The sequence below is a fragment of the Bombina bombina genome, chromosome 1 (genome assembly GCF_027579735.1).
Source record: "Bombina bombina isolate aBomBom1 chromosome 1, aBomBom1.pri, whole genome shotgun sequence".
Taxonomy (NCBI): domain Eukaryota; kingdom Metazoa; phylum Chordata; class Amphibia; order Anura; family Bombinatoridae; genus Bombina; species Bombina bombina.
Genome location: NC_069499.1, coordinates 490007996 through 490035181, shown reverse-complemented (window position 1 = coordinate 490035181; position 27186 = coordinate 490007996). Strand labels below are relative to the sequence as shown.

Sequence of the window (27186 nt, the reverse complement as noted above, 5' to 3'; positions counted from 1 at the left end):
AGACTAGCAAGCTTGGAAAACACTTTAAAGCAAGTTAACAAGCAATATAAAAAAACGTTAATGTGCCTTTAAGAGAAACAAATTTTGACAAAATTTGAAATAACAGTGAAAAAAGGCAGTTACACTAACAACATTTTTAAAGTGTATGTAACAAGTCAGCAGAGCATTGCACCCACTTGCAAATGGATGATTAACCCCTTAATAACAAAAACAGAGTAATAAATGACAAAAACGTTTTTTAAACACAGTCACAACTGCCACAGTCTACTGTGATTGTTACCCTCCTCAAACACGACTTTGAAGCCTTTTGAGCCCTTCAGAGATGTCCTGTATCATGCAGAGGGAAGCTGAATGTCTCTGTCAGTATTTTTAGCTGCACAGAAAAGCACTAAAATAGGCCCTTCCCACTCATATTGCAACAGTGGAAAGCTTCAGGAAACTGTCTCTAGGCAGAAATCAAACCAGCCATGTGGAAAAAAACTAGGCCCCAATAAGTTTTGTCACCAAACATATATAAAAACGATTAACATGCCAGCAAACGTTTTATATTACATTTTTATAAGAGTATGCATCTCTATTAATAAGCCTGATACCAGTAGCTATCACTGCATTTAAGGCTTTACTTTACTTTACTATACATTAATCCGGTATAAGCAGCATTTTCTAGCAAATTCCATCCCTAGAAAAATATTAACTGCACATACCTTATTGCAGGAAAACCTGCACGCCATTCCCTCTCTGAAGTTACCTCACTCCTCAGAATATGTGAGAACAGCCATGGATCTTAGTTACTTCTGCTAAGATCATAGAAAATGCAGGCAGATTCTTCTTCTAAATACTGCCTGAGATAAACAGCACACTCCGGTACCATTTAAAAATAACAAACTTTTGATTGAAGAAATAAACTAAGTTCAAAACACCACTCTCCTCTTACGACCTCCATCTTGGTTGAGGCTTGCAAGAGAATGACTGGGTATGGCAGTTAGGGGAGGAGCTATATAGCAGCTCTGCTGTGGGCGATCCTCTTGCAACTTCCTGTTGGGAAGGAGAATATCCCATAAGTAATGGATGATCCGTGGACTGGATACACTTAAGAGAAATGTAGTTCCTATGCTGACCTCCCGAGTTATGCCTCAATGTATTTCAAATTATGTTGATGTGACAATTACATTTACTTTGTTCTGTAACTAAGAAGAAAAATTCAATAAAAATCTTTTCAATTAAAAATGTAGTTCCTTAGTTCACACTGGAGATCTGTCTGTTTCAGATGTACTTAGCAACAGGGAGATCTATCGGAGCTCCGATTAACAGCTGGAGCAAACTGAAAATTGGGTGGGTCACGTGATCGGACCCTGCAAGACAGAAATGGCGCTGCATCTCCTCCTCAGTGAAAGAACCAAGGTGGGGGCACGGCAGCAGCATAGGAATGAAGCGAGAAAAATATATTCAACATCGAGCTTCATTCTGTATGCACAGAACCACAAAAAAAACGGCTAAATAAAAGGCACCCTCCTATAAGACTCATAGAAAAAAGGAAGAAAAGCCAGAAAAACAAAAATGTCTCACCCCCATAACTTGCGCAGTCAAACATCTCCTCCTCTGGAAGAGCGCGCACACTAATCTTTCCCTGTACAGTCCAAATATGTATTATTTTCCTTTATTGTACCAATTAATCTTTATCAGAAAGATAGAGTGAGTTTGCGCCAAATTAAAAGGGACAGTCTAGTCAAAATTAAACTTTTATGATTCAGATAGTACATGGAATTTACTTTTATCATCAAATGTGCTTTGTTCTCTTGTTAGTCTTTGTTAAAAGCTAAACCTAGGTAAGGCTCATATGCTAATTTCTAAGCACTTGAAGGCCACCTCTTATCTCAATGCATTTTTAGTTTTTCACCACTAGACAGCGCTAGCTCGTGTGTCCCATATAGATAACATTGTGCTCACTAGGGATGTGCATTCATTTTTTGATGAATGTACATTCGTACCGAAAATTGTATATTCATTTCCAAAAACGAATATCTAAATGAACACACCAATACATTTTAAAGAAGATGAAAAAATGCTGACTAAATTTGTTCAGTATTTATACTTTTCCTTTAAATTGATTTTTAAGGTTTTTTGCTTTCCTTAAGACGCTCTGAAGAGCATGCTGACTCAATCCTCTTCTTGCCAGGTCCCTGGTCGCACTCGGCACCCAGGATCTGCACAAACTTTAGAGCAGGTCCTGGGAGCTGAACTGCTAAGCCTCCTGTTAGTGCAGGCAGGGCTTGGGTTAGCACTAGGGTAAGTATATAGCTATAGCTGAACGTTTCACCTGTACCTTTGAAACATTTACATTCATTTTAACGGAAAAAAACATGTTAAATGAAAAGTAGATTTAAAACAAAAACAGAATAATGCAGGGAACGAATATTTGGGGAAACAAATTTCCAAAAACATTTTTTCCTTCACATGTCTAGTGCTCAGTATGTGGAGTTATTTAGGAGTCTGCAATGATTGGCTAAAATGCAAGATGATAAAAAATATAACCATGTTATCAGGGGCTGTCAAAAGAGGCTTAGATTCAAGGTAATCAATCACAGAGGTAAAAAAGTATATTTCTATAACTGTGTTGGTTATGCAAAACTGGGGAATGGGTAATAAAAAGGCATAATCTATCTTTTTAAACAAAAATATTTTTGGTGTTGACTGTATGTATATGGTGAAAACCTGAAGTAGACAATTAGGGACAGTTTCAGTACAACCATATCCAAATACAGGTCCTCTGGTAGAAGAGCCTGAAATTCCGAGTCTTCTATCAGAAGTAGTGGCAAGCAGAAACTTGTCAGGGACACATATGGACAGACTTATTTTAAAGGTACAGGATAACAAATAGCCAATGCAGGTAGATCTGAAGAAGATGGGAGGTTTCTATGTGGTTATTTCAATTCTAATAACTGCATTGAAAAACAATGAATAATCAGTATGTATTAAACCAACATTGATGCCTTGAGTTAATGAAACAGTCTACTTAAAATAGCTGAATTTTGTACCATTAATTCATTGGTGCTAAAATATATACTGTATATTGTAATTCCTGCATGACGTCTCCCTGCAAAAACACCAACTTTTGCTCCCTTCTAATTCAACTTTCAAAAGTAAGATTATTCCCATACTGTATTTATAGCTGGAATATTTGTTTGCTTAGGCCTTATTCTTCAGGAATAATTTATTCATTAGGAGGAGATATTTTCCATGATATCACAACCGATCAGTTAATTCATCTGGTTGATCCCTCACTGGTGAATTTGCTTCTGGAAACATCAAAACTTGGGCTAAAAGATAAAATTGTACTGTAGTGGTAAAAAGTGTACTATTCTTATGGATCATTCAACCAAGGGGGAAAAATAAAAGTTATTTAAAATTCTAAATGAGCAACAGTGTCATTAATAAATCCGCTTTTGCTAAGCGACTGTACTTGACATTTGCATGGTATTCTTGTACAGATTTTCCAGTTTATTGTGTTTCCTTAAAGGGATAGTAAACCCAATATTTTCTTTCAATATTCATATAGAGCATGCAATTATAAGCAACTTTCTAATTTACTCCTATTATCAAATTGTCTTCCTTCTCTTGGTATCTTTATTTGAAAAGCAGAAATGTTTAAGAGCTTGCACTTGCTGATTGGTTAGTTACATTTAGCCACCAATAAGCAAGTGCAACCCAGGTTCTGAACCAAAATGGGCCGGCTCTTAAACATATATATCTGCTTTTTAAATACAGATACCAAGAGAATGAAGACAAATTGATAATAGGAGTAAATTAGAAAGTTGCTTAAAATTGCATGCTCTATCTGAATCATGAAAGAAAAAAAAAATTGGGTTTACTATCCCTTTAAGCATAAGAAGCATTTGGGAGAAGGCATGCAGACAGAAGGTTCTTTCCAAGACTTAAAGGGACATAATACTCATATGCTAAATCACTTGACACTGATGCAGTATAACTGTAAAAAGCTGACAGGAAAATATCACCTGAGCATCTCTATGTAAAAAAGGAAGATATTTTACCTCACAATCTCTTCAGCTCAGCAGAGTAAGTTCTGTGTAAAAAGTTATACTCAACTGCTCCCAGCTGCAGGTAAAAAAATAAAAAAAAATGAAGAAATGAACAGCAGCCAATCAGCATCAGCAGTGCTGAGGTCATGAACTTTTACTGTGATCTCATGAGATTTGACTTGACTCTCATGAGATTTCATTGTAAACTTCCTTTACCTGATTGGTGAAATAAGATGAGAGTGCACGATACTCATCCCTTCAGATGTCCCAGGACAGACACACTAAAATGCTGCTTAGAAATCCTTTACAATGGGAGGTGGCTACTGAGGAACTTTTGAGGTAAAATATCTTTCTTTTTTACATAGAGATGTTCAGGAGATATTTTCTAGTCAGCTTTTTACAGCTATGCTGCATCACTTTCAAGTGTTTAAACATTTGGGTATTATGGCCCTTTAACCACTATTTGTTTCTGCACACCAAAAACACTTCATGAATTTCCCTACTTTGGTCTCGACCACTGGTTTTCAAACGTGGCCTCAGGCCTCCACAATAGGCCACATTGTGAGGATATCTGAACTAGAGCACGGGTGAAATAATTAGCAGATTAGTAAACATGGTTATTTTACCTGCCCCCATACAAGGTGATCCTGAAAATCTGGCCTGTTGGGAGGCCTGAGGATTGGTTTGAAAACCAGTGGTCTTGACCCAACAATATAGAATGTTTTGTTTTATGTATGAGCAAAAACCAAACTTATACTTACAAAAATCTGTTTATTTATATGAAAACAATAGCATATAAAGGTTAAAAAAAGAGGGTAAAATGTTTTCCAGTACATGTTCCTCAAGTCATTGTCGGGAAAATGATCTTCATTCTCTGCAAATTCGTTTGTAACTATTCTATACAGTACACTGGTAGTCTGACAGAAGGGATTATTTATAGATAATGATGCACAGCCAGATGACATTCAATACTATAGAAGACGCTGTCGTATAAAATATACAAAAGTTGATTTATCCCAAACTGCAGTTTTTATGAGCGTGTTGTGTATTAAATCTGATTGTAGCTAGTAAATCAAATAGCATCATACATCTATACATGTTAGTTTGCAGTAGAACATATTTTATTCTTAATACCGGAAACTTTACAGTATATTCTCATTGCATCAGTGACCGAAACCATTTCCCTAGTATTCTCTATAAAATGGTATACAACATTCCAACATCTAATATAAATACTGCAAATATGAGCATTAAACTTCACAGACATAGTAAAACTTTTTGGCTAACAGGATAGGATGCAGATGCTACATCCTTCATTTCATTCATTTGCAGATTAATCAATATCAAGTTATTTTTCTAATGATTAATTCGCTGGGATAACAATACCTCTATTTTGTAGGAAACATGCTTTAATACTAAAATAACACTGTCAGTTATGGCGAGAAAAAAAATAAAACAAACAAAACAACGATCTTCCAATATACAAAGAGAACAATTAACATGAATAAGCAATGGTGTTTTAATACTTTAGCAAAAGGCAAATACAAGATAGATGATCAGTTTTTACATTACTAAAGATTGCGTTATCTGCTTCTTACCAATAAAGTTTAATAGAAATATATGGAAAATGACTCTACAATAATGATGTGGTCAGGATTTAAAAAGGGAAAATCAGATTACTGCTCATATTTTGTATTGATGGGGCTATAAGAGACAGACTCTTTCCTAATCTTATTAGCTGAAGTATGAAACAAACAAAACACTACAATTGTACAGGAAAAACACTAAATATCCCCAGTACAGTAAATGAAAATATTGTTACAGATGTTATGTGACTGCTATTTAATGACGCAGCACCAATTTTATGTGTGTGAATTTATAATCCTGTGATTAACATTTTATCAACTATATTCATTTATAAATACACCTATTATTTTTTTCTCAGTATTGGCAGAATGTACAAAAAAAACTAAATGTTGATATGAAATGTTAACGCCATTTAAAGTGATACAACATTTTCTTTGATCCATATGAAAGAGAAGCATCTAAAACAGTGTTTTTTGTTTCTTCATTAAAGGGATACTAAACTCAAATGTTTATCTTTCATGATTAAGCAAGCCATTTTAAGCAACTTTCTAATTTACTCCTATTATCACATTTTCTTCATTCTCTTGCTATCTTTATTTGAAAAGCAGGAATGTAAAGCTTAGGAGCCAGCCCATTTTTGGAATGTTGCCCTTTCAAACGGATGAATTTTTTTTTTAATAGTACACAGTGTTCCTTTTTTCTTCATTCTCTTGCTATCTTTATTTGAAAAGCAGGAATGTAAAGCTTAGGAGCCGGCCCATTTTTGGAATGTTGCCCTTTCAAACGGATTAATTTTTTTTTTTTTTTTAATAGAACACTGTGTTCCTTTAAGCATGTATAAAATATAGTTTATTCTATACAAAGAGAGATCATTGTAGTTTTCGGTACAGCTGTTTTATGGCTAAAAAGGCCTTTCACATAGATCGCTTACCTAAAACACTTTAACAGTTTATAAAAACTCTTTTCATGATATTAGGTTTAGAATCCCTTTTCTATACTAAGGGTTCTACGGGTAACGTGTTCTATCTTTCCTGAAACATATTCGGTAAAGTTGATTTGATAGTTAGCCAGCATCTTCAACATCAGCTGAAAGTTCAGCCACCATTGCTCCTTGGGCATTCGGTGTCTGGAGGAAAAGAAAAAAGCGATATTGTTGTTATGATGTATGCTGAAATATAGTGTATGTAAAATACCATGTATCCCAGTGTGTCACATGCATGTGTTCTATTCAAGCATTGTAACTCACAAGTTCCCAGGTGTAGCTGTATATACTTTGTTTCAGTGAAACATGCAATAATAAACACAGTTGTACCTAGATGAACACTAATGTAGTCCGACACAAATAACAGAATTTATGTTTACCTGATAAATTACTTTCTCCAACGGTGTGTACGGTCCACGGCGTCATCCTTACTTGTGGGATATTCTCTTCCCCAACAGGAAATGGCAAAGAGCCCAGCAAAGCTGGTCACATGATCCCTCCTAGGCTCCGCCTTCCCCAGTCATTCGACCGACGTAAAGGAGGAATATTTGCATAGGAGAAATCATATGATACCGTGGTGACTGTAGTTAAAGAAAATAAATTATCAGACCTGATTAAAAAACCAGGGCGGGCCGTGGACCGGACACACCGTTGGAGAAAGTAATTTATCAGGTAAACATAAATTCTGTTTTCTCCAACATAGGTGTGTCCGGTCCACGGCGTCATCCTTACTTGTGGGAACCAATACCAAAGCTTTAGGACACGGATGATGGGAGGGAGCAAATCAGGTCACCTAGATGGAAGGCACCACGGCTTGCAAAACCGTTCTCCCAAAAATAGCCTCAGAAGAAGCAAAAGTATCAAATTTGTAAAATTTAGTAAAAGTGTGCAGTGAAGACCAAGTCGCTGCCTTACATATCTGATCAACAGAAGCCTCGTTCTTGAAGGCCCATGTGGAAGCCACGGCCCTAGTGGAATGAGCTGTGATTCTTTCAGGAGGCTGCCGTCCGGCAGTCTCGTAAGCCAATCTGATGATGCTTTTAAGCCAAAAAGAGAGAGAGGTAGAAGTTGCTTTTTGACCTCTCCTTTTACCAGAATAAACAACAAACAAGGAAGATGTTTGTCTGAAATCCTTTGTAGCATCTAAATAGAATTTTAGAGCACGAACTACATCCAAATTGTGCAACAAACGTTCCTTCTTTGAAACTGGATTCGGACACAAAGAAGGCACGACTATCTCCTGGTTAATGTTTTTGTTAGAAACAACTTTCGGAAGAAAACCAGGTTTAGTACGCAAAACCACCTTATCTGCATGGAACACCAGATAAGGAGGAGAACACTGCAGAGCAGATAACTCTGAAACTCTTCTAGCAGAAGAAATTGCAACCAAAAACAAAACTTTCCAAGATAACAACTTAATATCTACGGAATGTAAGGGTTCAAACGGAACCCCCTGAAGAATTGAAAGAACTAAATTGAGACTCCAAGGAGGAGTCAAAGGTTTGTAAACAGGCTTGATTCTAACCAGAGCCTGAACAAAAGCTTGAACATCTGGCACAGCCGCCAGCTTTTTGTGAAGTAAAACAGATAAAGCAGAAATCTGTCCCTTCAAAGAACTTGCAGATAATCCTTTCTCCAAACCTTCTTGAAGAAAGGATAGAATCTTAGGAATTTTTATCTTGTTCCATGGGAATCCTTTAGATTCACACCAACAGATATATTTTTTCCATATTTTATGGTAGATTTTTCTAGTTACAGGCTTTCTGGCCTGAACAAGAGTATCAATGACAGAATCTGAGAACCCTCGCTTTGATAAAATCAAGCGTTCAATCTCCAAGCAGTCAGTTGGAGTGAGGCCAGATTCGGATGTTCGAACGGACCTTGAACAAGAAGGTCCCGTCTCAAAGGTAGCTTCCATGGTGGAGCCGATGACATATTCACCAGGTCTGCATACCAAGTCCTGCGTGGCCACGCAGGAGCTATCAAGATCACCGATGCCCTCTCCTGATTGATCCTGGCTACCAGCCTGGGGATGAGAGGAAACGGTGGGAATACATAAGCTAGGTTGAAGGTCCAAGGTGCTACTAGTGCATCTACTAGAGTCGCCTTGGGATCCCTGGATCTGGACCCGTAGCAAGGAACCTTGAAGTTCTGACGAGAGGCCATCAGATCCATGTCTGGAATGCCCCACAATTGAGTAATTTGGGCAAAGATTTCCGGATGGAGTTCCCACTCCCCCGGATGAAAAGTCTGACGACTCAGAAAATCCGCTTCCCAATTTTCCACTCCTGGGATGTGGATTGCAGACAAGTGGCAGGAGTGAGTCTCCGCCCATTGAATGATTTTGGTCACTTCTTCCATCGCCAGGGAACTCCTTGTTCCCCCCTGATGGTTGATATACGCAACAGTCGTCATGTTGTCCGATTGAAACCGTATGAATTTGGCCTTTGCAAGCTGAGGCCAAGCCTTGAGAGCATTGAATATCGCTCTCAGTTCCAGAATATTTATCGGGAGAAGAGATTCTTCCCGAGACCAAAGACCCTGAGCTTTCAGGAGTTCCCAGACCGCGCCCCAGCCCACCAGACTGGCGTTGGTCGTGACAATGACCCACTCTGGTCTGCGGAAGCTCATCCCCTGTGACAGGTTGTCCAGGGTCAGCCACCAACGGAGTGAATCTCTGGTCCTCTGATCTACTTGTATCGTCGGAGACAAGTCTGTATAATCCCCATTCCACTGACTGAGCATGCACAGTTGTAATGGTCTCAGATGAATTTGCGCAAAAGGAACTATGTCCATTGCCGCGACCATCAAACCTATTACTTCCATGCACTGCGCTATGGAAGGAAGAGGAACAGAATGAAGTACTTGACAAGAGCTTAGAAGTTTTGATTTTCTGGCCTCTGTCAGAAAAATCCTCATTTCTAAGGAGTCTATTATTGTTCCCAAGAAGGGAACTCTTGTTGACGGAGATAGAGAACTTTTTTCTACGTTCACTTTCCACCCGTGAGATCTGAGAAAGGCCAGGACAATGTCCGTATGAGCCCTTGCTTGTGGTAGGGACGACGCTTGAATCAGTATGTCGTCCAAGTAAGGTACTACTGCAATGCCCCTTGGTCGTAGCACCGCTAGAAGGGACCCTAGTACCTTTGTGAAAATTCTTGGAGCAGTGGCTAATCCGAATGGAAGTGCCACAAACTGGTAATGCTTGTCCAGAAAAGCGAACCTTAGGAACCGATGATGTTCCTTGTGGATAGGAATATGTAGATACGCATCCTTTAAATCCACCGTGGTCATGAATTGACCTTCCTGGATGGAAGGAAGAATTGTCCGAATGGTTTCCATTTTGAACGATGGAACCTTGAGAAACTTGTTTAGGATCTTGAGATCTAAGATTGGTCTGAATGTTCCCTCTTTTTTGGGAACTATGAACAGATTGGAGTAGAATCCCATCCCTTGTTCTCCTAATGGAACAGGATGAATCACTCCCATTTTTAGCAGGTCTTCTACACAATGTAAGAATGCCTGTCTTTTTATGTGGTCTGAAGACAATTGAGACCTGTGGAACCTCCCCCTTGGGGGAAGCCCCTTGAATTCCAGAAGATAACCTTGGGAGACTATTTCTAGCGCCCAAGGATCCAGAACATCTCTTGCCCAAGCCTGAGCGAAGAGAGAAAGTCTGCCCCCCACCAGATCCGGTCCCGGATCGGGGGCCAACATCTCATGCTGTCTTGGTAGCAGTGGCAGGTTTCTTGGCCTGCTTACCTTTGTTCCAGCCTTGCATTGGCCTCCAGGCTGGCTTGGCTTGAGAAGTATTACCCTCTTGCTTAGAGGATGTAGCACTTGGGGCTGGTCCGTTTCTTCGAAAGGGACGAAAATTTGGTTTATTTTTAGCCTTGAAAGACCTATCCTGAGGAAGGGCGTGGCCCTTACCCCCAGTGATATCAGAAATAATCTCTTTCAAGTCAGGGCCAAACAGCGTTTTCCCCTTGAAAGGTATGTTAAGCAATTTGTTCTTGGAAGACGCATCCGCTGACCAAGATTTTAGCCAAAGCGCTCTGCGCGCCACTATAGCAAACCCTGAATTTTTCGCCGCTAATCTAGCCAATTGCAAAGTGGCGTCTAAAGTAAAAGAGTTAGCCAATTTGAGAGCATGAATTCTGTCCATAATCTCCTCATAAGAAGAATCTTTATTGAGCGACTTTTCTAGTTCATCGAACCAGAAACACGCTGCTGTAGTGACAGGAACCATGCATGAAATTGGTTGTAGAAGGTAACCTTGCTGAACAAACATCTTTTTAAGCAAACCCTCTAATTTTTTATCCATAGGATCTTTGAAAGCACAACTATCTTCTATAGGGATAGTAGTGCGTTTGTTTAGAGTAGAAACCGCCCCCTCGACCTTGGGGACTGTCTGCCATAAGTCCTTTCTGGGGTCGACCATAGGAAACAATTTCTTAAATATAGGGGGAGGGACAAAAGGTATGCCGGGCCTTTCCCATTCTTTGTTTACAATGTCCGCCACCCGCTTGGGTATAGGAAAAGCTTCGGGGGGCCCCGGGACCTCTAGGAACTTGTCCATCTTACATAATTTCTCTGGAATAACTAAATTCTCACAATCATCCAGAGTAGATAACACCTCCTTAAGCAGAGCGCGGAGATGTTCCAATTTAAATTTGAATGTAATCACATCAGGTTCAGCTTGTTGAGAAATTTTCCCTGAATCTGAAATTTCTCCCTCAGACAAAACCTCCCTGGCCCCCTCAGACTGGTGTAGGGGCACTTCAGAACCAATATCATCAGCGTCCTCATGCTCTTCAGTATTTTCTAAAACAGAGCAGTCGTGCTTTCGCTGATAAGTGGGCATTTTGGCTAAAATGTTTTTGATAGAATTATCCATTACAGCTGTTAATTGTTGCATAGTAAGGAGTATTGGCGCACTAGATGTACTAGGGGCCTCCTGTGTGGGCAAGACTGGCGTAGACGAAGGAGGGGATGATGCAGTACCATGCTTACTCCCCTCACTTGAGGAATCATCTTGGGCATCATTTTCTCTAAATTTTGTGTCACATAAATCACATCTATTTAAATGAGAAGGAACCTTGGCTTCCCCACATACAGAACATAGTCTATCTGATAGTTCAGACATGTTAAACAGGCATAAACTTGATAACAAAGTACAAAAAACGTTTTAAAATAAAACCGTTACTGTCACTTTAAATTTTAAACTGAACACACTTTATTACTGAAAATGTGAAAAAGTATGAAGGAATTGTTCAAAATTCACCAAAATTTCACCACAGTGTCTTAAAGCCTTAAAAGTATTGCACACCAAATTTGAAAGGTTTAACTCTTAAAATAACGGAACCGGAGCCGTTTTTATATTTAACCCCTATACAGTCCCTGGTATCTGCTTTGCTGAGACCCAACCAAGCCCAAAGGGGAATACGATACCAAATGACGCCTTCAGTAAGCTTTTTCTATGTATCTGAGCTCCTCACACATGCATCTGCATGTCTTGCTTCCCAAAAACAACTGCGCAATAGAGGCGCGAAAATGAGGCTCTGCCTATGATTAGAGAAGGCCCCCAGTGAAAAAGGTGTCCAATACAGTGCCTGCCGGTTATTTTACATGATTCCCAAGAATAAAATAACTCCTCAAAACTATGAAGTATTAAAAATGCTTATATATCAATCGTTTTAGCCCAGAAAAATGTCTACCAGTCTTTAAAGCCCTTGTGAAGCCCTTTATTCTTATACAATAAAAATGGCTTACCGGATCCCATAGGGAAAATGACAGCTTCCAGCATTACCAAGTCTTGTTAGAAATGTGTCATACCTCAAGCAGCAAAAGTCTGCTCACTGTTTCCCCCAACTGAAGTTAATTCCTCTCAACAGTCCTGTGTGGAAACAGCCATCGATTTTAGTAACGGTTGCTAAAATCATTTTCCTCTTACAAACAGAAATCTTCATCTCTTTTTCTGTTTCAGAGTAAATAGTACATACCAGCACTATTTTAAAATAACAAACTCTTGATTGAAGAATAAAAACTACATTTAAACACCAAAAAACTCTAAGCCATCTCCGTGGAGATGTTGCCTGTACAACGGCAAAGAGAATGACTGGGGAAGGCGGAGTCTAGGAGGGATCATGTGACCAGCTTTGCTGGGCTCTTTGCCATTTCCTGTTGGGGAAGAGAATATCCCACAAGTAAGGATGACGCCGTGGACCGGACACACCTATGTTGGAGAAATATAGATCTTATTCAGCTAATAATGTAAGTCAAGAGAGCTAGCAGGTTAAATCCAGCTGAAAATCTGCTTTTAATTTAAATTTGCTTTTCGGGTTTGATTCCAGCGTTCCTCCAGCTGTGCTAACTAGTGGATCAGAAGCTAAATAAAGACACCAGGCTGCACTGATTAGCGAATAACTCCTCTGTAAAGGAGCAGTATTGGGTACAAACACTGGAGGGAAATCTGTATAGATAAAGTAAACAATAAATGGTGCAGAATATTTTACACTACTTTCTTTTTCACAGTGTAAGAGTGGCTTGTAAATGAAAGGGTAACTTCCATGTCTGCTTTAATTAAAGGGAGATGAAACCCAACCTTTTTCTTTCATGATTAGGAGCATGACATTTTAAACAAATTTCTAATTTATTTCTATCATCAAGTTTTCTCCAGTCTCTTGCTATCTTTTATTGAAAAGCAGAAAAGAAAGAGTAGGAGTGTGCACGTGGCAGAGATTTTGGTAGAATGTTAACCATTGGTGCTGCCTGATAGTGCTCCAGACACCTACCTATATGTCTCTTCAACAAAGAATACCATGGGAACAAAGCAAATTTGATAATAAAAGTAAACAGGAAACACTTTTTTTTAAATTGTATTCGAAGTCTTAATCACAAGAGAAAATGTTTGGGTTTCGTATCCCTTTAATACAGCACAAAAGCATTTTATGGGGAGTATAATCATTTTATTATAGTTTATCTAAAATTAATTCACACAGCCATTTTATCATTGTGGATTTAAAGGGATAGTAAAGACACAATTAAATTGTCATGATACAGAAAGCGCATGCAATTTGAATAAACATTACAATTTCATTTGATTACCTAATTTGCTTTTGCCTCTTTATCCTTTGTTGAAAAGAATACCCATTTAAGCTCAGGAGCAGCAATGCACTATTGGGAGCTAGCTGATAAATTGGTGGCTGTACATATAGGCCTCAGGTCATTGGCTCACCTGTGTTCAGCTAGCTCCCAGTAGTGCATTGCTGCTCCTTTAACAAAAGATACCGACAGAATTCGGCAAATTTGATTATAGAAGTAATTTGGAAAGTTGTTTAAAACTATATACTCTTCCTAAATCATGAGACAAATATTGAACGTCCCTTTAAAAGGAACATGAAACCCAAACATTTGCCGACTAGAGAGGGGCCAAAAAGAAAAATCTGTAACCTAGGTTTTCAAAATGCTACAAAAGCCTTATGCAGGTGTTTGATATACAGTATTTGCTTTTTGGACTCTCTTGGGAGCTAAAGACAAGCAAATTTGTTAGTATATTTTTGTGTACTTTGTTATTTAAACATTTTAGATCACTCAAAATATTGCAAGCTAAATTAAAGAGTCAATGGAAAAGAGACAATACAAACAAACATAAAAATCACGAAACAGTCAAACACGCATACATTTATTTTTTTTTGGTAAATATTTTTTTTTTTAAAATTACATTGAAAATAGCCAGATAACCCCTGTTGCTATTGTGATCACCTTACTAATTGTAATCAGGTGTAGCTAAATTTGAAAGAGTGTTGGCGCTCTACAAATAACCGATAATAATAATAATAATAAAGAGTGGCCATAAGGGCTTTGTGGTGTTATGAAATAAAATAAACTAGAAGTGCAATTTTGTGTCAGTGCTGAACTAAAAGCACCTATTTTGGCCAGGTGATTAGTGACCAGCTGTGGCTATACTGACAAAATATATAGATTTAATTTATGAGGGCGACTTGTCCAATAAAAAATTGTGGATTTCTAGACATAAAACTATTGTATTCATAATTCTCACACAGGCACAAGATGACATTAAGTCGCCATGTATATCAAAACCGTTAAAAAACCCATAAATTTATGCTTACCAGATAAATTCCTTTCCTTCCTGGCAGGGAGAGTCCACAACTTCATTCCTTACTGTTGGGAAATACAAAACCTGGCCACCAGGAGGAGGCAAAGACACCTCAGCCAAAGGCTTAAATATATCTCCCACTTCCCCTATCTCCCAGTTATTCTGCCGAGGGAACAAGGAAAAGTAGGAGAAACATCAGGGTATAAAAGGTGCCAGAAGAAATAATATAAAAAAGGGAGCTGCCCATCAAAACATAAAATTACGGGCGGGGTCGTGCACTCTCCCTGCCAGGAAGGGAAGGAAAGGAATTTATCTTGTAAGCAAAAATTATGGTTTTCCTTCCATAAGGCAGGGAGAGTCCACAACTTTATTCCTTACTGTTGGGAAAACTTACCCAAGCTCCAGAGTACACTGAATTAATAACGGGAGGGGACAGAAAAAAAAGATGAGGCGGACCCTAATTCTGAGGCACCACAGCCTGCAAAACTTTTCTCCCGAAAGTTGCTTCAGCCGAAGCAAACACATCAAAACTTGTAAAATTTAGAAAAAGAAAATTTATGCTTATCTGATAAATTTATTTCTTTTTTGACACAATGAGTCCACGGATCATCTTAATTACTATTGGGAATACCACTCCTGCCCTGCAGGAGGCGGCAAAGAGCACCACAGCAAAGCTGTTAAATATCACCTCCCTTCCCTCCCAACCCAGTCATTCAACCGAAGTAAAGGAGAGAAAGGAAGTAACAAGGTGCAGAGGTGTCTGAAGTTTATAACCAACAACCTGTCTTTCAAAACAGGGCGGGCCGTGGACTCATTGTGTCAAAAAATAAATAAATTTATCAGGTAAACATAAATTTTCTTTTCTTTCTATTGACACGATGAGTCCACGGATCATCTTAATTACTATTGGGAATCAATACCCAAGCTAGAGTACACAGATGATACGGGAGGGACAAGACAGGAAACCTAAACTGAAGGCACCACTGCTTGAAGAACCTTTCTCCCAAAAGCAGCCTCAGCCGAGGCAAAAGTGTCAAATTTATAAAATTTTGAAAAAGTGTGAAGAGAAGACCAAGTTGCAGCCTTGCAAATCTGTTCCACAGAAACTTCATTTTTGAAAGCTCATGAGGAAGCAACAGCCCTTGTGGAATGAGCCGTAACTCTCTCTGGAGGCTGCTGTCCTCCCGGGCGGCTAAGACTTGTATAAAATAAAGCCGCCGGGAGCTGAGAATTTACCCCTATCAGGGCGTAATCAAAATTAAACTTCCCGGACGGCTAATGAAGTAAAATAAAGCCGTTGGGAGTAGAGAATTGCACCTATCATGGTGTAACAAAGCTAAACCTCCCGGGCCGCTAATGATTAGTAAAAATAAAGCCGTTGGAAGTTGCTATCATGGCGAAAACGCCAAACAAACATATGAGCCACTTCTCCACGTCCCCAGTGCCTGCTATAAATGCCCTTATAACTTATCCACACTCTTAGGGATAATGTCATCTTGTGTCCATGTGTATAATAAATTGCCAATCTTTCTGTGTACATACCCCAGAAAAACATAATTTATGTAAGAACTTACCTGATAAATTCATTTCTTTCATATTAGCAAGAGTCCATGAGCTAGTGACGTATGGGATATACATTCCTACCAGGAGGGGCAAAGTTTCCCAAACCTTAAAATGCCTATAAATACACCCCTCACCACACCCACAATTCAGTTTAAGGAATAGCCAAGAAGTGGGGTGATAAGAAAGGAGCGAAAGCATCAAAAAAATAAGGAATTGGAATAATTGTGCTTTATACAAAAAAATCATAACCACCACAAAAAGGGTGGGCCTCATGGACTCTTGCTAATATGAAAGAAATGAATTTATCAGGTAAGTTCTTACATAAATTATGTTTTCTTTCATGTATTTAGCAAGAGTCCATGAGCTAGTGACGTATGGGATAGCAGATACCCAAGATGTGGAACTTCCACGCAAGAGTCACTAGAGAAGGAGGGATAAAATAAAGACAGCCAATTCCGCTGAAAAATTAATCCACTACCCAAATCAAAAGTTTTCAATTTTTATAATAAAAAGTTATAGGCAGAAGAATCAAACTGAAACAGCTGCCTGAAATACTATTCTACCAAAAACTACTTCTGAAGAAGAGAAACATCAAAATGGTAGAATTTATTAAAAGTATGCAAAGAAGACCAAGTCGTTGCTTTTCAAATCTGATCAACAGAAGCTTCATTCTTAAAAGTCCAGGAAGTAGAAACTGACCTAGTAGAATGAGCCGAAATCCTTTGAGGCGGGGATTAACCCAACTCCAAATAAGCAAGATGAATCAAAAAAGCTTAAACCAAGATGCCAAAGAAATGGCAGAAGCCTTCTGACCTTTACTAAAACCAGAAAAACTAACAAATAGACTAGAAGTCTTTCTGAAATCTGAGTAGCTTCAACATAATTTCAAAACTGTTACCTCATCCAAAGAATGTAAGAATCTCTCCAAAGAATTCTTAGTATTAGGACACAAGGAAGGGACAATAATTCCTCTACTAATGTTGTTAAAAATTCACAACTTTAGGTAAAAATTGAAAAGAAGACAGCAAAACCACCTTATCCTGAATTAAAATCAGAAAAAGGAGACTCACAAGAAAGAGCAGATAATTCAAAAACTGTTCTTGCTGAAGAGATGTCTAAAAGGAACAATACTTTCCATGAAAGTCATTTAAATGTCCAAAGAAAGCACATGCTCAAACGGAAGAGCCTGTAAAGCCCTCAGAACCAAATTAAGACTCCAAGGAGGAGAAATTGGCTTAAATGACAGACTTGATACGAACCAAAGCCTGAACAAAACAATGAACAACAGAAAGATTAGCAATTTTTTCTGTGAAAACAGCACAGAAAAAAACAGAGATTTGTCCTTGCAAGGAACTTGCAGACAAAAACCCTTATCTAAACAATCCTGAAGAAACTATAAAATCCTAGGAATTCTAAAAGAATGCCAAGAGAATTTATGAGAAGAGCATCAAAAGATGTAAATCTTTCAAACTCTATAATAAATCTTACTAGACACAGATTTATGAGCCTGCAACATAGTATTAATCACTGAGTCAGAGAAATTTCTAAGACTAAGTACTAAGCGTTAAATCTCCATACCATCAAATTAATAATTTGAGTTCCTGATGGATAAAATGAATGTTAAGATATAAGGTCTGACCTTAATGGAAGTGACCAAGATTGGCAACTGGACATCCGAACAAGAACCATATACCAAAACCTGTGTGGCCATGCTGGAGCCACCAGCAACACAAAAGATTGCTCCCTGATGATTTTGAAAATCACTCTAAAAAGAAGAACCAGAGGCAAAAAGATATAGTCAGATTGATAACTCCAAGGAAGTGTCAATGCATACATTGCTTCCGCCAGAGGATCCCCGGACCTGAATAGGCCCCTGGGAAGTTCCTTGTTTAGATGAGATGCAATCAAATCTATTTCTGGAAGCCCTCACATCTGAACAATTTGAAAAAAATACATCTGGGTAAAGAGACCATTCTCCCGGATGTAAAGCTTGATTGACAGAGATAATCCGCTTCCCAATTGTCTATACCTGGGAAAAGGACCACAGAAATTAGACAGGAGCTGGATTTAGCCCAAGTAAGTATCCGAGATACTTCTTTCACAGCCTACGGACTGAGAGTCCCACCCTGATGGTTGACATACGCCACAGTTGTGACATTATCTGTCTGAAAAACAATAACGTCTCTTTCTTCAAAAAGAAGCCAAAACTGAAGAACTCTAAAAAATGCACGGAGTTCCAAAATATCGATTGGTAATCTCGCCTCCTGAGATTTCCAAACCCCTTGTGCTGACAGAGATCCCCAGACAGCCTCCCAACCTAAAAGACTCGCATCTGTAATGATCATGGTCCAGGTTGAATGAACCGAAGAGACCCGTAGAACTATATGATAGTGATCTAACCACCAAATCAAAGATAGTTGAACATTGGGATTCAAAGATATAAAAAGTGATATCCTAGAATCCCTGCACCATTAATTCAGTATAAAAAACTGGAAAGGTTTCTTATGAAAATGAGCAAAGAGAATCGAATCTAATGCTGCAGCCATAGTACCTAAAACTTCCATGCATATAGCAAGTGAAGGAAATAATAGAGACTGAAGGTTCCGACAAACGGAACCCAATAAAATTGTTACTTGTCTGCTAGAGACAAAGACATTGACACAATCTATCTGGAAACCTAAAAGGTGACCCTTGTCTGAGGAATCAAAGAGCTTTTGATAAAAAGATCCTCTAACCATGTCTTGAAGAAACAACAAAAGTTGAATCTTATGAGATTCCGCAGAAAGAAAAGACTGAGCCAGTACCACGAGACCGTCCAATAAGGAAACACTGAGAACCTTGAAAAGATTCTTAGAGCTGTCGCTAGACCAGAAGGAAAAGCAACAAATTGGTAATGCTTGTCAAAAAAAGAGAATCTCAGAAAATAAAAATAATCTGAATGAAAACCGAAAATGAAGATATGCATCTATTGTATCTATTGTAAACAAATAATGCCATTACTGACCAAAAATGCAGAATAGACCATATAAACTCCATTCTAAAAGATGGTATACTTATATGACAATTCAAAAAGATTTTCTATCTTTGAAATAATGAATAGTTTTGAATAAAACCCCCAAATCCTGTTCCTAAAAAGGAACTGGTATAAATACCCCAGACAACTCCAGGTCTGAACAGCGCCTTGAGCCCCAACGGGTGACCAGCCGCGCTTCACAAGTACCTAATACATATAGGACTGAAACACACTTCAGGAAAGTGTGAGCCTTACTGGAATATGTTAGAGAGAGAAAAAATACTTCTCACAGACTGTTTTACTCTGAATCCTATTCTGTATCCAAATCTAAGAAATTTGGACCGAATTGAACCAAACAAATTTATTAAAAAAGACTTAACCTGCCCCTTACCAGCTAAGCTGGAATAAGAACTGCACCTAAATGCAAAATTGGGGAGCTGACTTTGATTTTTTAAATGGCTTAAATTGAATGAAGAAAACTTCCAATTATAAACATGTTACTAAGGAAAGAATTTAGAATTCCGTTCCTTAGTAAGAAAAAAAAAGCTTAATATTTAGCCTTAGAACTCAATCTTGTAGCCCAGAGTAACAGTTGAAGAATTGAATCCAATTATGAACCAAATAATTGATTACCTTGGAAAAAAGAAATATGGAATTTAGAAATCAAATTAGCATTCCAAGATTGAAATCATAAAGTTCTTCTAGCTGAAATGGCTAAAAACATAGATTAAACCTCATTTGCGAAAATATAAAAAAAAAAAGACACAAATGAAATTATTAGCATGTAGATCAACTTAACAATGCTAAACAAATCATAATCTTGCACTAAAGTATCCAACCAGAAAACTGAAGCAGTTGCAACATCAGCCAAATAAATTACAGGTCTAAGAAAAGTACCTGAAAATACTTTTCCTTAAATAAGATACAAGTTTCTCAAGGAAAAAAATAAATACTATCTGCTATAGGAATAGTAGTATGTTAGCAAGAGTAGAGATAGTCCCATTAACTTGAGGGATCTTCCTCAAAACTTAAAACTAACTGCCGGCAAAGGATTAAAAACCTTAAAGAAGGAATAAAAGAAATTCCCGGCCTATTCCATTCCCTAGTATCAGGAACTAGAAAAAAACCTCTGAAGAAACCACAGAAGGTTAATAAGCAGAATTTAAATGTTAGCTAGTCTTAATCAAAAGAACTAGTTACTTCAATATGCAAAATAATCAACACCTTTTCAACAAAAAACGAATGTACTCTATTTAAAAATAAAAAAGTAGATTTGTTAGTGTCAATATCTGATGAAGAATATTCTGAATGAGAAAATACACCATCAGAGAAGGATAATTCAGTATGTTGTTGGTCATTTGAAAATTCATCAACTAAATGAGAAGTTTAAAAAAGACCTAAAAATTTTATTAGAAGGCGGAATAGCAGACAAAGCCTTTATACTAGAATCAGAAAAATATTCTTATAAATTCCTAAATATATCTTGTACATAAGATGTAAAAAGAATAGCAATAGATAATGCATAAATACTAATGGACTCTGCATGCAAAAGTTTATCATAAAAACTTATTACAAACCATAGCTAAATATAAACATTCATAACATTAAAATAAATGAACTTAGCTTTGGTAGGACTGATATCAGTCATCAGGAATCCCTCAGTATTTTCTGATACAGGAACAGCTTTTGAAATATCTTGCAATATGTACGGTAATAGAAAAAAAAATAACATATAAAGCAAAATTATCAAATTCCTTAAATGACAGTTTCAGGAATGGGAAAAAATGCAAAACAAACAAGCCTCTAGCAACCAGAAGCAACAAAAAAGTGAGACTGAAATAATGTGAAAAAAACTGGCGCCAAGTATGACGCCCAGATTTTTTGGCGCAAAGTAAGACGCCCACATTATTTGGCGCCAAATAGGACGCCCATATTTTTTGGCGCCAAAAATGACGCCCACATTTTTTGGCGCAAAAAAACGTCTGTAACACACATGCGTCAAAAAATGACTCAACCATGTGTAAACTTCCGGCGTCAACTATGGCGCCGGAAATGACGAAATTTTGCGCCAAAAAAGTTCGCGCCAAGAATGACGCAATAAATTGAAGCATTTTCTGCCCCCGCGAGCTTAACAGCCCGCAAGGAAAAAAGTCAATTTGAAAATTTTTGAAGGTAAGAAAAAAATATTAATTCATATGCATTTTCCCAAAAATAATGAAACTGACAGAGTGAAAGAAGGAATACTGATTAACCTGAATCATGCAAATATAAGTTTAAAACATATATTTAGAACTTTACATATAAAGTGCCCAACCATAGCTTTGAGTGTCATAAATAGAAATAAGATTTACTTACCCCAAGACACTCATCTACATATAGTAGCTAGCCAAACCAGTACTGAAACGAGAATCAGTAGAGGTAATGGTATATAAGAGTATATCGTCTATCTGAAAAGGGAGGTAGGAGAAGAAATCTCTACGACCGATAACAGAGAACCTATGAAATAGATCCCCTAGAGGAAGACCATTGTATTCAAATAGGCAATACTCTCTTCACATCCCTCTGACATTCACTGCACTCTGAGAGGAAAACCGGGCTTCAGCCTGCTGCAAAGCGCATATCAACGTAGAATCTAGCACAAACTTACTTCACCACCTCCATGGGAGGCAAAGTTTGTAAAACTGAATTGTGGGTGTGGTGAGGGGTGTATTTATAGGCATTTTAAGGTTTGGGAAACTTTGCCCCTCCTGGTAGGAATGTATATCCCATACGTCACTAGCTCATGGACTCTTGCTAATTACATGAAAGAAATAAACTTAGCACTTACCTTAGAAATCTGCCCGGCAGTAAGGCAGCTCACCGGCTTGAGAGGTCCTCTCCCTCACATAGGCCTGTGGAAACAAAAAAGGACAGAGTATTTCCCCTCAGGATTTCATAATCAGGGCAACACAAAATCTATGAGAGGCGCAGTGAGAATTATGTCCCACAAGTTCCCATTGCTCTAAATCCACCACTGCTCTACTGAAGAGGCCGATATGGACTACGGCTACACCCTAGGACAAAGCAGCACAATCTTGCACTACTTTAAAAATAATAAACTCTTGATTGAAGAATCTTTTCTAACACCTAATTTACCACCTCCTTGCACTTAACGTAGGCAAAGAGAATGACTGGGTTGGGAGGGAAGGGAGGTGATATTTAACAGCTTTGCTGTGGTGCTCTTTGTCGCCTCCTGCAGGGCAGGAGTGGTTTTCCCAATAGTAATTAAGATGATCCGTGGACTCATCCTGTCATTAAAAAGAAAAGTGTATAAGGAGGACCCGGTAGCCAGCCGCCTTACAAATCTGATCCATTAAGGCTTTGTTCTTAAAAGCCCAAGAGGAAGCCACTGCTCTAGTGGAATGAGACGTTATTCTCTCAGGAGGCTGTTGTCCCCCTGTCTCATAAGCTAAGTGGATGACACTCCTCAACCAGAAAGATAGGGAAGTCATAGTAGCCTTCTGCCCTTACACTTCCCCCTATAGATGACAAACAAAGAGGAAGATTGTCTGAATTCCTTAGTAGCCTGAAGATAGAACTTCAAGGCACGAACCACATCTAGATTGTGAAGCAAACGGTCCTTTGCTGAAGAAGGATTAGGACACAAGGAAGGAACAAAAATTTCTTGATTAATGTTACGATTCATTACCACCTTAGGGAGGAACCCTAGTTTAGTCCGTAAAACTGACTTATCAGCATGAAACCTCAGAAACTCTGCGTGCAGAGGCAATAGCCAACAAAAAAAGAACCTTCCAAGATAACAATTTTATGTCAACAGTATGCATAGGCTCAAACGGAGCCACAAGACTGAGGCTCCAAGGCGGAGCCCCAGATCTAAACACAGGTCTGATCCTAGCCAGAGCCTTACCAAAGGACAGCACAAACGGAAGCTCAGCCAATCTTCTGTACAGTAACACTGATAGGGCCGATATCTGTCTCTTTAGGGAACTAGCAGAAAAACCCTTCTCCAGTCCATCCTGGAGAAAAGCTAAAATTCTGGCAACCTTAACCTTATGCCAGGAAAAGCTACGCTCTTCACACCAGTACAAGCAAGTTCTCCACACTTCGTGGTAGATACAAAAAATAACTGGCTTAACAGCTTGAACCAGAGTGTCGATAACACACTCAGAAAACCCTCTCTTGGCTAAGACTAAGCGTTCAAACTCAACGCAGTCAGCCTCAGAGAACCTAGATTTTGATAAACGAAGGGACCCTGTATCAGCAGATCTCTGCGACAAGATAACCTCCACTGATCCACCTCCACCAGATCTGCAAACCATGTCTTTTGCGGCCACGACGAAGCAATCAGAATAACTGATGCTCGCTCCTCCTTTATGCGAGCTACCACACGAGGGAGAAGCAGTAAAGGAGGAAAAAGATATACGAGTCTGGACCTCCATGGTACTTCTCTGCCACCTCCTATAGTGACAAAAGGCAAAGAATGACTGGGGGATAGGGGAGGTGTGAGGGATATTTAAGTCTTTGGCTGGGGTGTCTTTGCCTCCTCCTGGTGGCCAGGTGTATTTCTCAACAGTAAGGAATGAAGTCGTGGACTCTCCCTGCCTTATGGAAGGAAATTCCATTAAAAAAAAAAAAAAAAATTGGCAGAGCAGATAGAGAATTTTTAGACTTTCTGTGACTATTAAAAGTGCACTATTTATCCCAGTGTACACTTTTATACAGTAAGACATGCTAGATAGGAAAAGGTAACTGTCATAGAAAACAGAGAAAATGCAACACGAAAATTGGGTTAAGTTGGTGTTCAACAAACAAATGCACTGACAGATTTAAAAAGGAACGTTAATGTTTTAAGTGGACTTTACTGAGTAACTCAATTAGGATATCCTTCCAATACATTCCTTTAAAAAAAAGGCCCATGTAAAAAATCTGAAAACTAGATATTTATTACAAGACACAGCTACAGGAAGTATGGTAAATGTTCTATGTCATTGTGCTACAGCTGAATTAAAGCTACAATGGAGAATGTTAATTTAAATAGTATACCTTTAAGAATATAGTAGCAATTTAGATTATTTTATTAAACTGACCTAAAATAAATGGTTCATACTTACTCAAAATCAGTTACTTTTTTCAGTTCTTCAACTGGACTAAAGGCAACCACTTTCTTTTTGAGACCTATAACACAGGCAGAATCTGAAGAATTGGCAAACACACGACCTGCAAAGAAAAAAAAAATACACATTAACAATTTCTTTTGAGGGATCAATAACTAAAGAAAAATATATTTTAAGTCAGGTACATAGTTTCAGCCCCCCAAAACTGATGGAATACACTATTATGTTGAAACAGACTGAAGATCAACAGACGACTCCTTTTAATTTAAAAAAACAAAAACAAATAAAAGCGATATATAAAAATTGTGTAATGGGCTATGTTGGGTAAAAAAACAGGAAAACGAATTATTAATTTGAGAACGTCTTCTAAAAATCTTTTAGATGGGTCGGTCCAGTATTGTTTTTACCTAGAGGATTAAAAGCAGTTGACGAGAACATTTACGTAAAATTAAAAAATATAACATTCCCAATTCAGGGATTAAAGTGAAGGTAAACTTTGGTGACTGAAAGACCATTTTTTAAAAATACTATTAAAAACAGGGGCACTTTCATTCATCAAAGTTTACAAAGCAGCCATTTGATTAAAAACTTACCTTTTTTTCTTTTCACAGCCAGAGCAGCTTCCCCCTCCTGGAAATCCTCTCCTCACATGTCAGCAATGACTAATCCGGCTTCCTCCAATCACGGCTTTCCCCCCAGGGTAGTCATTGCCTGAGGCCATGCTGTGATTGGAGGAAGCCGGATTAGTCATTGCAGACATGTGAAGAGAGGATTTCCAGTAGGGGGGAAGCTGCTCTGGCTGTGAAAAGAAAAAAAGCTACGTTTTTAATCAAAACGGCTGCTTTGTAAACTTTGATGAATGAAAGTGCCACTGTTTTTAATAGTATTTTAAAAAAACATAATTTATGTAAGAACTTACCTGATAAATTCATTTCTTTCATATTAGCAAGAGTCCATGAGCTAGTGACGTATGGGATATACATTCCTACCAGGAGGGGCAAAGTTTCCCAAACCTCAAAATGCCTATAAATACACCCCTCACCACACCCACAATTCAGTTTAACGAATAGCCAAGAAGTGGGGTGATAAAAAAGTGCGAAAGCATATAAAATAAGGAATTGGAATAATTGTGCTTTATACAAAATCATAACCACCACAAAAAAAGGGCGGGCCTCATGGACTCTTGCTAATATGAAAGAAATGAATTTATCAGGTAAGTTCTTACATAAATTATGTTTTCTTTCATGTATTTAGCAAGAGTCCATGAGCTAGTGACGTATGGGATAGCAGATACCCAAGATGTGGAACTTCCACGCAAGAGTCACTAGAGAGGGAGGGATAAAATAAAGACAGCCAATTCCTGCTGAAAATAATCCACACCCAAAATAAAGTTTAACGAAAAACATAAGCAGAAGATTCAAACTGAAACCGCTGCCTGAAGTACTTTTCTACCAAAAACTGCTTCAGAAGAAGAAAATACATCAAAATGGTAGAATTTAGTAAAAGTATGCAAAGAGGGCCAAGTCGCTGCTTTGCAGATCTGGTCAACCGAAGCTTCATTCCTAAACGCCCAGGAAGTAGAAACTGACCTAGTAGAATGAGCTGTAATTCTCTGAGGCGGAGTTTTACCCGACTCAACATAGGCAAGATGAATTAAAGATTTCAACCAAGATGCCAAAGAAATGGCAGAAGCTTTCTGGCCTTTTCTAGAACCGGAAAAGATAACAAATAGACTAGAAGTCTTACGAAAAGATTTCGTAGCTTCAACATAATATTTCAAAGCTCTAACAACATCCAAAGAATGCAACGATTTCTCCTTAGAATTCTTAGGATTAGGACATAATGAAGGAACCACAATTTCTCTACTAATGTTGTTGGAATTCACAACTTTAGGTAAAAATTCAAAAGAAGTTCGCAACACCGCCTTATCCTGATGAAAAATCAGAAAAGGAGACTCACAAGAAAGAGCAGATAATTCAGAAACTCTTCTGGCAGAAGAGATGGCCAAAAGGAACAAAACTTTCCAAGAAAGTAATTTAATGTCCAATGAATGCATAGGTTCAAACGGAGGAGCTTGAAGAGCTCCCAGAACCAAATTCAAACTCCAAGGAGGAGAAATTGATTTAATGACAGGTTTTATACGAACCAAAGCTTGTACAAAACAATGAATATCAGGAAGAATAGCAATCTTTCTGTGAAAAAGAACAGAAAGAGCAGAAATTTGTCCTTTCAAAGAACTTGCGGACAAACCTTTATCTAAACCATCCTGAAGGAACTGTAAAATTCTCGGTATTCTAAAAGAATGCCAGGAAAAATGATGAGAAAGACACCAAGAAATATAAGTCTTCCAGACTCTATAATATATCTCTCGAGATACAGATTTACGAGCCTGTAACATAGTATTAATCACAGAGTCAGAGAAACCTCTTTGACCAAGAATCAAGCGTTCAATCTCCATACCTTTAAATTTAAGGATTTCAGATCCTGATGGAAAAAAGGACCTTGTGACAGAAGGTCTGGTCTTAACGGAAGATTCCAGGGTTGGCAAGAGGCCATCCGGACAAGATCCGCATACCAAAACCTGTGAGGCCATGCCGGAGCTACCAGCAGAACAAACGAGCATTCCTTCAGAATCTTGGAGATTACTCTTGGAAGAAGAACTAGAGGCGGAAAGATATAGGCAGGATGATACTTCCAAGGAAGTGATAATGCATCCACTGCCTCCGCCTGAGGATCCCGGGATCTGGACAGATACCTGGGAAGTTTCTTAA

General features: G+C 38.3%; 1 protein-coding gene across 1 annotated transcript in view; it reads right to left on the bottom strand.

Moving 5' to 3' along the window:
- Positions 1–4794: 4794 nt before the first annotated feature.
- The window catches only part of PFKL (phosphofructokinase, liver type), a 189572-nt gene continuing 167180 nt past the window's right edge, over positions 4795–27186 (bottom strand). Inside the window, exons 21-22 of the mRNA XM_053698552.1 lie at positions 24413–24518; positions 4795–6750 (exon numbers count right to left, since the gene is read on the bottom strand). Of these exons, the coding sequence (XP_053554527.1) occupies positions 6603–6750; positions 24413–24518 (254 nt within the window). The 3' untranslated portion in view covers positions 4795–6602. The remainder of the gene's footprint in view (positions 6751–24412; positions 24519–27186) is intronic.